This window comes from Beta vulgaris, chromosome 1 (assembly GCF_026745355.1).
Source record: "Beta vulgaris subsp. vulgaris cultivar EL10 chromosome 1, EL10.2, whole genome shotgun sequence".
In the NCBI taxonomy this organism is placed as follows: domain Eukaryota; kingdom Viridiplantae; phylum Streptophyta; class Magnoliopsida; order Caryophyllales; family Amaranthaceae; genus Beta; species Beta vulgaris.
In genome coordinates this window covers 58,585,700-58,601,763 of record NC_079202.1, presented here as the reverse complement: position 1 = coordinate 58,601,763, position 16,064 = coordinate 58,585,700, and the positions used below count along the sequence as shown (strand labels likewise).

Genomic DNA, 16,064 nt, shown 5'->3' with positions numbered 1-16,064 from the left:
TTTGATTTTGCTTGTTTCACTTCCACATTCATATGAGATCTTTGTTGAGTCATTTGTTGTTGGGAGAGAGACTGTGACCCTAGAGAAGGTGAAGTCAGCACTTTTTACTAGGGAGTTGGAGGAGGATATTCTGATGAGTCAACCAGAGGGGTTCGTTGTTCCAGGAAAAGAGAAGTTTGCTTGCAGTCTGAAGAAGTCCTTGTATGGACTTAAGCAGTCACCCAGGCAGTGGTACAAGAGGTTTGACAGCTTCATGGTTGAGCATGGTTTTGACAGGAGTCCATATGATTGCTGTGTTTATTATAGCAAGGTGGAGGACGGTTCATATATTTACTTATTATTATATGTTGATGACATGCTTATTGCAGCAAAGAAGAAGTCAGACGTGTTGAAGTTGAAGAAGCTTCTGAGTTCCGAGTTTGACATGAAAGATTTGGGAGCAGCAAAGAAGATTCTTGGCATGGATATCTATAGGGATCATGGACGGAAGAAACTTTTCCTTTCTCAGAAAAGTTATATCTTGAAGGTACTTGACAGGTTTGGTATGAGTACTGCGAAATCTATTGATACTCCTGCTGCTGCAAATGCTCGTCTTTCTGTTGTGCTTTCTCCTCAATCTGATGAGGAAAAAGAGTATATGTCTAAGGTTCCGTATGCTAGTGCTGTTGGTAGTCTGATGTATGCTATGGTTTGCACTAGGCCAGACTTAGCACATGCTGTTAGTGTTGTGAGCAGGTTTATGACTCAACCAGGGAAGGAACACTGGCAGGCAGTGAAGCGGATTTTCCGCTACTTGAGAGGAACGGCAGATGTGGGTCTCATTTATGGGAATGATACTGAGTGTTTGGTGACCGGATATTCTGATTCGGACTATGCAGGTGATATAGACACTAGAAGATCGATGACTGGGTATGTATACACTCTAGGAGGTTCTGTGGTTAGTTGGAAGGCTACTTTGCAGTCTTCAGTGACTTTGTCTACTACGGAGGCTGAGTACATGGCTTTGACTGCTGCAGCAAAGGAGGGTATATGGTTACGTGGTTTGGTTAGTGATCTGGGTCTTCACCATGATCGTGCTATTGTGTATTGTGATAGCTTGAGTGCTATTTGTCTTGCTAAGGATCAGGTGCACCATGATAGGACTAAACACATTGATGTAAGGTACCATTTTCTGAGGAGTGAGAAGAGGATAGTGGTGAAGAAAGTTGGGACTGCAGACAACCCAGCTGATATGTTCACCAAGCCAGTTCCAGTTCGCAAGTTCAAACATTGCTTGGACTTGTTGAACGTTGATAGTCACATTATCTTGTGAGAGGTTGTGCCTCAAGGTGGAGGCAATCCCGGCCCCGGGATAAAGTGGGCAAGCCCGGCATCGGGTTAAAGATGCAATGCAGGAGGGGAAGAGTATCTCGAGTACTGTTGAAGAGATACATGTTTGGTTGATTGTTTTGAGGTGGAGTTGTGTGGTAGATGCAAGTCAAGGTGGAGATTTGTGAAGTGTGACTTGCGCGCAGAGAGTTCGGCACGATGGTGCGCCCGCACCAGACAAGGTGCGCCCGCACCAGGAGGGGTGCGCCCACACTCGTCACGACGATTTCAGTTGAGGAGCAGAAGCATTTGGTGCGCCCGCACATTTGTCAGGTGCGCCCGCACATTTGTCAGGTGCGCCCGCACCAAAATGTGGTGCGCCCGCACCTATCGGGAATTCGGCTTTTTTCCGGTTTTCTGTTTCTCGTTTAATGAGGGTTAAATAGTGCCCTAATTGTATGCTTTGTTTTCTACCACAAATTAGAGAGAGAGATTAGAGAGAAACACAATAGAGGAGATTAGAGAGAGTCTTTGAGATTCAATATCATTGAATCTTGCCTATTGTACTTGTAATCATCTCATTCATAGTGAAACAATCTTTTCCCCTGCCTTGAGGACGTAGCTATCACATTGATAGTGAACCTCGTTAAATCTTGTGTGTTCTTTATTCGTTTTCTAGAGTTTATTGCTTTGATAATCGCTTCCGTTGCAACATAAATTATAGTCAAACAAGATTAAATCAATTTCATCTTTAATGAAACTATAATTAACCAAATCGAGCAAAGTATTAGAGCAGGCCCCTTAGCTTTGTATTTGCCGATTCTTGTAGCTATTAATGGAATTGTGTATTATTTTTAACATAGTTGAAAAAGATCATTCATGATTTAACGGTATTGACCGTATTCGAGCTTCCAACACATTCACGTTAGTTTTGAACTTCAACCAATAACAATAATTTCCCATACTTATAAATAAACAAAGTCTATTGTTAACAAATTTTTTGAACAATGACAATCCAACTCATGCATACAATAAATAAGAAAAAATGTATCTATCTCAAACGAAAGTAGATTATCCACTTGAGTCAATCTAGCATTATGCGAATAATACCAGCTATGACTTCAAATAGAATCAAAGTCTATTGTTAGATATCTCTCTTTATAAAATCATGTTACCTCTGTTATCTCTATTATATAAGGAAAAGGGGAGGAAGACGGTGTCCTCATCTAAACATACCAAATTACCCTTAATAATCTAATTAATGAAATAAAAAATTACAAAAGAAAACAATTTAAGAACCCTATCACATTTCAACTTGTCATTCTAAACAAGTTCAAAATGATATATGCATATATCCAATACTTTAATAAAAAATTTAAACTGAAAAAATATCTTGAACTTTATTTAAAAAAAAAAGAGAAGATGGTATATACAGTGTTAGCCTGAAAAGTCTAAAACACTCCCTACCTTTGATACTAGTTAATTCAATCAAACCAACTCATTATTTCTGTTTTGCTCAAAATTCATTTACAAAAGATTAATATAAAAAATAACTCACAACCTTCGTTAGTTTTTACATTAGCGAATTGATATATCTAAATTTATCTATCTATTAGTCTTTCATATTTTAAGTTTAATCATAAATATAGTACGGATATAGAAGTATAATAGAATAACAAGTTTTGAAATTAACGCACGCATCGCGTGCATATGAGCTAGTATACTTAGGCTATATTCAGTTCACCTTATTTTTGCTTATTTCAGATCAGATCAGATCATATTAGATCATGCTTATATTTAAAAGCTCATTATTACTATTAATACTATTATTTACTAGTACATTTGTTCAAAAAGATTATTATTGTCGCTATTGTACTTATTAATTATTAATAATGGTAATTATTATTAATCTCATTGTTATCATTATATATAAATGTCATTGTTATCATTATTTTAAGTTATTTTGTTGTTATTAAATAATAGAAAATTAAAAGCCACGTGTTAAGAACATAAGATTGACGCAAAAATAAAAAATATATAAAATATGATAGCTCAAATTCATGACAACGAAACTACTAAGTTCGAATTACATTTCAAAATAAGCTAAGTGCGAGATACAAATTATGAATTTAAATCCGGATACCTCTTCCTACCGAATTTCAAATCTCTCTAGCTATTTGAAGTTGCACGCTATCCATTTCTTTCTTGCGCAAGTCATAATTGTTTGTATATCTTATTTTATTTTATATGAAAAAAAAGAGTTGAGTCTTCCGACTTTTCAAGTGTGAAATATCTTTTTTTAAGGGAAAGTGTGAAACATTTTATAAGTGCTCTTATAAATTAATGACTTGGGTTATATAATTATTTTTAGTAATAATAATTATTATTATGATTATAATTATTGTTGTTGTTATTATAATAATGATAATAGTTATTATTATTAATAAAAATTGTGATAGAAATAAAATGATAATAATATTAATACTATAAATAAGATCTTATAATGTATTGTATGCATAATAATGAATTACAAAGTAATAATATAATAATAATATATTTTATAAAAGATAAGATCTTGTAAATCAGATCAGATGAGATAAGTTCAGATTAGAAAATTTTAGGTGAAATAAACATAGCCTTATATTGAAAGGTTAAGAAAGTACAAATAACAACTCAAAAACATAAAACATGACACATACATAATAAACTATAGATTAGGGGATACAATTTCACTGTATAAGATGCTGCAAACACATAATAAGAGACATAATTACACACATAGCACATTGCACAGGCCCCCATTTATTTCAACTCTCAAACCAAACTTCTTGTGAAATGATAATTAACCAAGAGAGTACTGAGTACGTATATACTTCCTCCGTTTTATAATAAGTGAAACACTTTTCTAAAAAAAAGCTCTCACATAAAGGAGAGAAATGTTTCACTTATTATAGGACGGAGAAAGTATTATATGAAACTATGCATATTTCCTTGCTACAAGGCAAAGTGGATTTTTCTTATGCATAGTGACACCTGGTAACGTATCAGTGTCAATATCTTCCATTTTCATACCAGCAGGTAGTTCCCATTCAAAAGAGTACAACAAGTTGGCAAGTGCAAGCTCAAAGTTTGCAACACCAAGAAGCATTCCAGGGCACATTTTACGACCAGCTCCAAAAGGAAGAAACTCGAAATCTTGTCCTTTAAAATCAATTGAACTCCCCAAAAATCTTTCAGGCTTAAATATATCTGGGTCTATCCAAAATTCAGGGTCTCTTCCAATAGTCCAAATATTGACAAACACTAAGGTTTTTGGTAGGATATCATACCCTTCTATGCTGCATTTTTTGAGTGTTTCTCGAACTAGTAATACTGGAGCTGCAGGGCGAAATCTTAGTGTTTCTTTTATGACAGCTTTCAGATATTCGAGCTTTGTCAAATCTTCCACTGTAACATAACCCTTGTTTCCTGCTGAATTCCGAATTTCTTCTTGTACTTTCTTCATCACGGTGGGATTCTTTATTAGTTCTGTCATTGCCCATACTACCATGGCTGCACTTGTATCTGTTCCCGCAACAAAAATGTTCTAATAAGAGCAGAAATAAACATAACTTTAGCACTAGGTAATTTATGAAAACTTATCATCTTTATTCTTTATTCTCCACTCTTCTACTTTTGTGGTTGAAGTTAAAAATTTTAATCATAAACAAACACCAATAAAAAATTTTGGGTAGTTTTTTTATTAGCTTTTGGCCTTTTTATATGGTAAAACGGCCAAATAAATGAATTTTGGATAGTTTTTTCATTGGCTTTTGGCCTCATAAGATTATTTTTGCTTATTTTTAGAAAACATTAGAAAAATAAGAAAAGCTCACACAAAGTTAAGAAAAGTCTGGAAAAAATAATAAAAATTCTAGAAAAGTTCAAACAATGAGAAAAGTTGAGGAAAATTAAGAAAAGGAAAAAAAAAATTGAATGGATAAGAAAAGTTTGGGGAAAAAAAAAGTTCAAAAAAATAAGGTGAATAAAATGGGCGGTAAGTGATGGCCAAATGACTTTTCGGGTAGCTGACAAGCTAACATTTCGGAATGTAATATGTTGATTTTAATAACCTATTCATATTTACTTTTTCTTATTTTACTAAATTTATGATTACTTTTTCTTACATTATGTACTAGATCAAGTGATCAATCAAGTAAATTAGAACAGCCAATAACTAAGAGTTAAAGAGACAACATATGATCTTATTTTCTTTGTTCTACTTTCAATGTTCACACACTTCCTTGACCATCAGTATATATCTTTAACTGGGTATTTAGCACATCTGTTACACACCCTTTTAAAAAAATCACATTAAGATTTAAAAATAATACACTAATTGATACTTAAAAACTAATTTTCTTACTCCCAAGTAATGTCATTCTATTAGTTAGTGAAAATATGCAAAAATTTATGAACTAAAACCATGTTCACATTAATTTTCTTCTTCTAAGATTATATTATTTGAACTTATTTCTTTCTAAACAATCATCTAAAAAAATTTATTTGTTTGAATTTATTTTCTCTAATTCATTTGAACTTATTTTCTTTGAGCTCGCTTATTTTGTCGGATCCGAACTTATCTCCCATATACGTATAAAATTCAATGTTAGCATATAAGATGTTGTAAAATTTATCTCGACCTATATTTTCAAAATATCAATTTTTAATAATTTTTTAATGATAGATAATTAAAAATGTTGATGGTCAAACTTATGCATTGACAATCAAACAAGTATGCAAGTCAAAATAGAGCATTTATTTTAAAACGGAAGAAGTTTTTTATATTCTCAGAATTTATATCTAATGTTATTTATATGGGTTCGTCTTACAGCTAGCCTCAACCCCATCTTCTTTCAGACCAAGCAAGATCACCCATTGAATATGTTTTTAGGGAATATTTTGTAAAGAAAATAAAAAAAGGAATATTTACCAGAAGAAGTGCTTTGATATGGTCTATTGTGAGCTCAAATGTAAAGGTGCGCTGTTTTCTGAGGTGGAGCAAAACATCGATGATATCTCCTTGTTGAGATGTAGGTCTATTTGGGTCAAGATGATCATTAATTATTTCTTCATAAAACACATCTAAATCCTTAAAAGTCTTCTCAAGCCTAGAGTATTGTCCAGTTAGTTTATCGAGCCAACCAATGGAAGGGAAATAATCAGCAAAAAAGAATGCCGTAAACATGGCCTGAGCATCATTTAGAAGGCTGTGAAATCTGCTCCTTTTTGACCCTTCATCATCACACCTGTGAAACATTATAAAACATGTTAATTTTGTTTATCTTTCCTTCCTTTAATTTCGTGTTGATGCTGGGTGTTGGGCCCACGTTTTGCAACTGGGCGCTGGAGTGCATATCATTTGAACGAAAACAGAAGTGGAGTTAGGCTGCCAAATTGGGGTTGACTAGTTCAAAGCAAATTGAAAAGTGGTGGTTAGACAGTTGAGAGATATGGGGGATTTTGCTGACATGGCCCTTATATAGAGGAACAACTCTAAATTCAGTTGGGAATATTTTCGGGTATAAATATGTAAACAATTGTAAACCTAGTTTCCTTATGCCAATTCTCTTCTCTCTCAGCACACAAAATACATTCATACTCTCCCTCTACTATTCTCTCTTTTGTTGCTGCTAAGTAATATTAACTTCATATTGTACTTGATTATTGTATTGACGTCGTTGGCATACTAGTGGATTGGTGATCAAGAGCATCACCCGCGGTTTTTCCCATCATTTGGGTTTTCCGCGTCAACAATTCGTTTGTCTTTTTGTTGTTTTATTTATTTTACGTATTTCGTCTATTCATTAATATTGACCATCATAGTATAGAGATCTCGTTGTTGGTTCCCTTTTCCTTTTGCGTACTTAGTACAAAATTGGCATAAACAATTTGGCGCCCACCGTGGGGCCACAACAAGATCTCTATACATCCTTTGGCAATCACGTTTTTTCGTTTCATCTTATCTACGTAAGTTTTCCGTACTTTTCCATCCTTTCGTGTTTTAATGGCAGGACAATGGGTCACCACCCAAGAGGTCATTGATGAGCTCAACCGCGTCAAGGCGGAGATGGCGATATTGAAAGAAAGTTATGTCGCGTCCTGTATGGAGAATCAAAGCCTGAAATCTGCTCAAAAGTCCAAAGGCTCTAAGCGCCGCAACATAGACGACGCCGTCATCGGCATGACGCCGTCATCGGGCGTGCGCGCATCGAGCAGCGTCTTCAGCGACTAGAAGACATGATCGCCAAAATCCCCGGCGTCCCTCGTCCTATGGAGAAAGCGACGCCAGACAGCTATGCGGACTCACCTTTTGCTGATTTTATTGCCATGGTCGAGGTTCCAAAGCGGTTCTCCGTCCCAACCATGAAGATGTACGACGGCACTACAGATCCAAATGACCACGTCGCCCAATACAAACAACTGATGATGACCATCTCAATTCCTCGTAGCATGCGCGAGGCATGCATGTGTAAAGGATTGGATCGACGTTGACTGGCCAGCCCTGCAGTGGTTCATCCACCTTGGCAACGCACTATCTCTTCCTTTGCTCAATTGATTAATATTTTTAATTTACAGTTTGCTAGTAGTCGTAAGATGGAAAAACAGCTAGTGACTTACATAGAGTGTGCAAAAATCTGATGAATCCTTGAAAGAGTTTGTTCGCAGGTTTAACAGGGAAAAGGTGTCGATTCCAAATTGCGACGTTAAGACGGCTATTGAAGCTTTCCGACGGGGACTGGATGAAGACTCAGATTTGTACAAAGAGCTTACCAAGTATCCCTGTCCAACGTTCGAGGATGCTCAAGCCAAAGCTTCGGCCCAGATCCGATTGGAGGAAGACTGCGTCAAGAAAGGAATTTATGACGTCGACAGCAGGAAGTCGACGCCAAACGAAGAAAGTTCGTGGCGTCCAAAGCCTTATGATCGTCCACAACAAGTTTATAGCGTCCGTCAGATTCATCAAGCCAACGATTGGAAAAACGATCCTAACTGGACGTCGTCCAAAAAGTGACGTCGACAGTCGAGACAAATTGCGACGGCGTCTGGCAAGTGGACGTCGTCAATTATTTCATATCTCAAGGAGGTAAGCACGCCCTGAAGTTGGAACGTCGTCCATCTAAAACTCTATTACTTTTAATCGTATTATGTTGAGAACAAAAGGGACGCCACTACATGTAAGTAACCAACAAGTTTGAGTTATTTCATTTCATTTTATTCTCAACATATTATATTTCCTTCATATTTTAAGCGTTATTTCTTTATATTATACTAACTTGAGCGTCGTAGGACCGTTGGGGGAAGCCAACGACATCTCACCCTTGTTGTATGAAGACAGGTACAGGGACGAGGATTAGTTGACAATTAACTTTGACACAATCGAACACCACAATGTTCACATTCACCTGACGCCATCATCAGCGTCAATGACGCCATCATCAGCGTCAATGACGCCATCATCAGCGTCAATGACGCCATCATCAGCGTCAATAACGCCATCGTCGGCGTCGACGACGTCATCACAGTTGACGCCGACCCTTATTATGACGGTGACAGTTTTAAGCTGGGGCATCAAGGTTCGACGGCGTTCAGGTGAATACGACGTGACTTCTATACAAAAAGGGACACACACCTTAAGAAGTCATCACAACAACATACAAAACACCACACGCAATTAATTAGAAGAGGCAATTTAGCTCTTCTTAACAATTAACACTGCAAGTGGTTTCAAACATCAAAGGTACCTACACACATACGTATACACATTCATACAAACATAAGGGCCCTACACTTGACGACATATCCTGGATGACAACGTTTGGTTTTAAAACTAAACCTCTAGTCACGATGGAAAAGTCATACACATACGTACATACATACTTACAAACATACATTTGGATTACACACAATAAACATATGCAACGACTTTTACACACAAAAACTAACGCTGAAAACGAATTTATCTCCATGGCATCTTTGTTCTTTACAACAGGGGCATATTCAGCAGTTGTCGCCGTCTCAGCAGCGACAGTGACGCCGTCATGAAGCAGGTCGTCGAGAGTTTTTAACATCCCGGAGTTTATGAACGTCGTCTTCTGGCGTCCATGACGCCGTCTCACGTCCCCTTGACGATTTTGGCGTCATCAAGGATGACGTCGGCAGTAGTTATCGCAACAGCAGCGACGACGACAGACGACATGGTGTTCTCTAATGACGACGTCGACGTCCAAAATGAACAAACATGAAGTCTTGGGGCATGTAATTGTTGCCACTTCCTCAAGCGGTTGGGCAAGTGTCATCAATTAGGGGCAATTGTTGGGCCCACGTTTTGCAACTGGGCGCTGGAGTGCATATCATTTGAACGAAAACAGAAGTGGAGTTAGGCTGCCAAATTGGGGTTGACTAGTTCAAAGCAAATTGAAAAGTGGTGGTTAGACAGTTGAGAGATATGGGGGATTTTGCTGACATGGCCCTTATATAGAGGAACAACTCTAAATTCAGTTGGGAATATTTTCGGGTATAAATATGTAAACAATTGTAAACCTAGTTTCCTTATGCCAATTCTCTTCTCTCTCAGCACACAAAATACATTCATACTCTCCCTCTACTATTCTCTCTTTTGTTGCTGCTAAGTAATATTAACTTCATATTGTACTTGATTATTGTATTGACGTCGTTGGCATACTAGTGGATTGGTGATCAAGAGCATCACCCGCGGTTTTTCCCATCATTTGGGTTTTCCGCGTCAACAATTCGTTTGTCTTTTTGTTGTTTTATTTATTTTACGTATTTCGTCTATTCATTAATATTGACCATCATAGTATAGAGATCTCGTTGTTGGTTCCCTTTTCCTTTTGCGTACTTAGTACAAAATTGGCATAAACACTGGGTATATGGCTATTTGCATTGTTTGTGCATTTCCTGATATCCAAATGGATAAATAATACTTCATTTAAATGTATTTCCTCCATTTTATAATACTCGCTACACTTTTCATTATGGAAAATTTCACATTACTTATACACTCCCTTTTTGGACAATAAAATATCTCTATCTCTTTCCTCTTACATGGGTCCCTTTTCTTTTTATTCTCTACCTCTCTTTTCTCCAAAACTTGTCTAAAAGTCCATAAATTAAGAAGTGTAGCGAGGAATAGGAAACAGAAAAAGTAGGTTTTTTATTGATAAAAACAAATAAAATAGGTTCTTTTATGGGAAAAGACCTAATAAATCTTTTTTAGAAGGAAAGATCAAATAAGATACTTCCATAAGCAACTTAAGTCTACTTGAAGAATTTAGGGCAAAAATAGTCGACATCTCGGTAGCGATTGTTGTTTTATAGGACGCACCTTGGTTGAATCTCGTTTTTCAAGCTCAGAGTTTCAACCAATTGCTTCAATGATGATGAATTGTTTCGATAGTGAGGAAGAGAAATTGAACAAAATTGGGGTTTACATTCAGTATCGAGGAGTTTGGTGTAAAAAAAAACAACAAAGAGAGTAGCAATTGGAAGGAAAGGCTTGGTCAACACCTGTATATTGAATTCTTTGCCATAATTTTTAGAATAATGGTCTTAAGCTGTCAAATGAAGTATCATATTATTTTATTTGATCTTATTTAACAAAAAAAGAAACTTTTTTATTGCAATACTTGAATTGATGATACTTTTTCTTACTAATTATACAAAAATAATATTTAATTTGGTAGCATATTAGTTGCTAGACTTATTTAAATTTGTGGGAGTTATTTCAATTTTGTAGATTTTATAATGATTCTGTTTGACAATACTAGTTGAAAATAAAGTGAAACTGATAATTTAATTGAAACTGATAAGATAAAGTTGATACTGATTATGTGCTGGAACTTAAAGTAGCTGATTAGCTTAGTTGTTTGACAAAATTAGTTACTTAAGTTGATATCAAAGTTTTAAAAAGATTTTTCAAATTTCAGTCAGCTAATTCTAAAAATGCAATTTTTTTTTAACTTATCATATAAGTCATTTTTACCACTTGACATTAAGTAAGTAGGGTCTTCTGTTTAAGTTGTAATTGTTTGAGTTTGAAATACAAAGCTTGATTACTTAGCGAAAAAAACCACTTGAAATTTTATTTTAGTTATTCTCCAAACACTACTAATCATTTTAGCACCTAAAATATATTAGCACATTATCATTTATGATAACTAAAATGTTTCCCCAAACAATTAGTTGTTTGACAAAATTATTTGCTTAAGTTGATATCAAAGTTTTAAAAAGATTTTTCAAAATTTCAGTCAACTGATTCTAAAAATGCAATTTTTTTTTAACTTATCATTTAAGTCATTTTTACCACTTGAAATTAAGTAAGTAGGGTCTTCTGTTTGAGTTGTAATTGTTTGAGTTTGAAATACGAAGCTTGATTACTTAGTAAAAAAAAACCACTTGAAATTTTATTTTAGTTATTCTCCAAACACTACTAATCATTTTAGCACCTAAAATATATTAACATATTATCATTTATGATAACTAAAATGTTTCCCCAAATAAAACCAATATCAAAATAAACAATTCTTAATAATAGATGGAGTACATTAATATATCAACAGTCACAATTAAACTTGATGAGCATGAAAGTGAAACTATTGTAGTTTTAAGGAAACATAAGACGCATGTGAGCAACAAACTATTGTAGTTTTAAGGAAAGTGCTATTTAAGTTTGTCAAATGACATAGTGATATAGATGTGTAGAATTAGCTAGGTGTTGAATCGTTCTCAACACCAAATAATTACAAATAAATTCTTAACTACCAAATAATTACAAATAATTTCTTATCTGAAAATGACCCTATATAAAAGATGCGTGGGTCATTTTAATTTCTATCCTTTCGATCACCACACTAGTCAATGGCCAGAAATTGTAGATTATGAATTATCAACTTTGATTCTTAGATGTAACTTCTTGACTTTCTAGTTTTCACGATAGCTATGTTATAATAGTATATGATATATATGGGGTTATGTTGAATTTTGGTGGTGTCTATTTTGGAATTTTTTAAAATTAAAGCAGAAATTATGTTTTATATAGGGTCATTTTATGTCTTAAATAACTATTAATTTTCGGGCTAGAAGTTGTGATAATTTCTTTTTGAAATATTTATTTGAAACGTTATTTTGGGTGTGTAACTGTTACACCATAATTTAGGGTGTAAGAATCCATAAACCACTACTTGTTTTGGTAAAAGAAAACTCAAATGACATTAAACAGATGACATAATGACATGAGATTTATGACATTATTTGTACATTTCATATCATTTTTGTTGAAGTTTATTTTATTATGCATGTATTCTGGTATAAAACACCCGGCCCGAGACACGCTGTAGTTGAATAATGGAGTAAAATAAAATGGAAATGAAGTTTCTTCGAAAACAAAAAGAAAATAAGTGTTTTCTTATAATTAATGACTTAAAGTATGAATTTGATTATCATTAAGGATATGAAGTAACTTTTTAACATCGTTATAACTAATATTTAACTTTGAACTCCTCTATGATAAAAAAAAATCTTGAACTTTAATTTAGGTCCTTGTTGTATTGTTAACTCGATTTAATTTATTTTGCTTTCCATTCAATTTTTGCATTTACATTTAAGATACATGCACCTATCGGCTAATAATTTCAATTACTCTCTTCGTCCTTTAATGTATCCATTATTGGACATTTTACGATCTTCATGACGCATATTTGAACAATTAGTATTTTGACAAGTGAAATCAATCTAACAAGATACAACATGGTAAATAACAATCATAAGGCTAATAATAAGATTAGTTAAATACCTCTTTCCAAACGCAGTTCTACAAATGTTTGAACTTGCAAAATTCATTAGCAACTCGCTCAAGTTAATGATTTCTGAAGCAGAAGACAAGGTAGAAATCTTGCTTATCATCCTCAAAACTTCATCATGTCGAATCGGAGCAAAAGATTCAACTCTTTTAGAGCTAAGAAGATGAACAACACATATCTTCTTTATTTCTCTAAAGTAGTCAAGACTATGTGCAAAAGCTAGGTCTAACCCCTTATAACTTAGTCTTTGTGTTGCTAACATATATGGTCGATAGCAGAAGTTAAGATCTTGTGTGTGCAATACCTCTTTTGCCGTCTTGGCTGATTGAACTACCACAACTGGTGTACTTCCGAATCGCAACGTAAAGATCGGTCCGTAGGTATTGGCTAGCTTAGCAAAGTAGATTTGAGGTTTCGAGGGATCAAATTGGTGTAGGTTTCCAATAATAGGAAGCCCTTTTGGTCCTGGAGGAAGATGAAATGCTTCATTTTTCCTTAGTTTTTGAACAAGTATGATGAAAAGAGGTACAAGGAAGAGGAATAGTAGTATTAGCATTATTGGTTATGTTTTTCTTGGCTTGATCTTGAAACTAAAACCAACTACCACACACCCACCCAAAAACACACATATATATGTATAAGGATATTGAGTAGAAATAAATACTGTAGTACCGAATTGAAGTTAATTAATTAAAGAAAAATATGTGGTAATGGTCATTAATAACGATTCTATTACACAAAATGACAAAATTATTGTACTGCCAACTTGTGTATGTCTCTGACGCAGTTGAAAATTATGGAGAAAAGCAAGCGCTAATCTCGATCAAGAACAAACATATTTACAAGCGATAAACCTGTAAAAACTCCAAAATCCACCAGAAAAGAGTAGGATCTCTGTGATATTATTAAAAGTCAAAAACTGCCTCCAAACAATGACCTAATAATGTTTAAATACTTAACACAAAATCCTAATACGAAATTAATGAAATAATAAAATCCGAAAATAATTAAATTGCTGATTTCGGGCCTTAAACGAACTCGTTGGCCCGTTCCGCTTCCGAAAGGGTATCACAATAAGCAATCGGACTCCGTAAGTCCGATTAGTAGAAATCATTTCAGGCTCTTTTGGCGAACTTCCTTTTTTTCCTTAGTTTTTGAAAAAGTATGATAAAAAGAGGTACAAGGAAGAGGAATAGTAGTATTAGAGCAACTCCAATGGTTGGGTATATGGACTTGCTAGCAATTAAAAAAAATATGGGGCAACTAGCTTAACCATTGGAGCATGTTGCTGAAAATTTTTTTGCTTAGCAAGTTGGCTGAAATTAGCTAATTTGCCCAAGCAAAAAATGTGGGACCATGTAAATATTGTGGAGAGAGAATAAAAAGCTGCGTGAATATCACTACACTGTAGAAGGAAGGAAATTGTGTTTTGTTGGGTTTCCACGCACCTTTGGTGCAATGTTCAATGAGAACATGTAAGTGGGATGGCCCACATGCAAAAGAAATATCAACTCCAACATGAATTTGATGTTTCCAACGGCTAGAATAGTAACTTTGATTACTTTTTGTACCATTTTCATTATTTTTGTAAAGGTATCACACCAGTAATTTTTGTAACGGATAGTTTTGGATTTTTTTTTTTTTTTTTTTTTTACAGTAAATTTTGTGTATGTATATAGTAGAAAAATTGAGTATAAATTTATCTCCAATTCTAAATTCTTCTTTCTACAAAATAATTGGTTATGTTTTGCTTGGCTTGATCTTGCAACTAAAACCAACTACCACACACCCACATATATCTGTTTAAGGATATTGAGTAGAAATAAATAGAACCGAATTGAAGTTAATCTATACTAATATATTAAAAGGCGTGCGCAAACCAGGAACGGTGCCACGTGGCGCTCTCCCTAGGGAGTTTTAGTTCATGTAATCCATGTACAATAAAAAAAAAAATTGGAAATTGCATGGTATAGGTTTTGATCCCATGACCTCAAGTTCATGTACTAAAGTTTTAACCACTAGATCAAGTTGTAATTAGTGATATCATATCAAAGTATAATATTAATAAATGAAAATTTTCTTACCCGGGGGATAGCCCGGGCCTAATAACTAGTTAATTAAAGAAAATATGTGCTAATGGTCATTAATAACAATTCTATTAGTGATAGAGGTGATCATTTTGGCCCGTCCCGGCCCGGTTTTGGGCCGGGTTTTGGGCAGAATTTTTCGGCCCGCGGGCCGGGCCGGGCCCGGCCCGGCCCGGTCGTTTTTTTTTTATTTTGGGCGGGCTTTGGGCAAGCTAAAAACGACTTTTTAGTCTATTTTTTGACCCGGCCCGTTTTGGCCCGCAAAAGCCCGCAAAGCCCGGCCCGAAATAGCGGGCTTTGGACACAAAAATTCGGCCCGAAATTTAGGCCCGGCCCGGCCAATGGGCAAATTTTTTTGGCCCCGGCCCGGCCCGGCCCATGATCACCTCTAATTAGTGAACGTACATAGGAATATGCACGTAGCTGTCTGTTCAACTGGATAGGCTGTATTAAAACGACAATTATAATTTATAATAGCACTGCATGGCAGCGCAACTGCTTAGGACAATATGTAGCTTTTACGTTGAAAAGAAGTTTTTTTTTTCATAATTACCTAATAAAACATCAGTTTTTTAGGCAAAAATCTAATGATTATTTTATTTAAAAACACCTATTAAAATACTTCTGGTTATTAATAGCAATTACTTTATGAATTTCGGGCTAAAACATCAAATTCCGGTATTGATTGCAGATGAGCTTAGAGCAGTGAGTTGTAATACAAAAAGAAAGAATTAAAAAGGTCAATTGGAGTTAAAGAAAAAGTCAATGCCGCAATTTGGTGCTTGGCCTAAATTCAAAAAATGGTTGT

At 35.0% G+C, this 16,064-nt stretch overlaps 1 protein-coding gene across 1 annotated transcript; it reads right to left on the bottom strand.

Annotated features, from left to right (window-relative positions):
* Positions 1–3,930: 3,930 nt before the first annotated feature.
* On the bottom strand, positions 3,931–13,816 carry LOC104887922 (cytochrome P450 83B1). The gene is made up of 3 exons (XM_010672710.4): positions 13,163–13,816; positions 6,281–6,596; positions 3,931–4,894 (listed from the first exon to the last, which is right to left on the bottom strand). Exons 1-3 carry the CDS (start codon positions 13,723–13,725, stop codon positions 4,286–4,288), a joined length of 1,488 nt encoding a protein of 495 aa, XP_010671012.1. The 5' UTR covers positions 13,726–13,816; the 3' UTR covers positions 3,931–4,285.
* Positions 13,817–16,064: the final 2,248 nt, after the last annotated feature.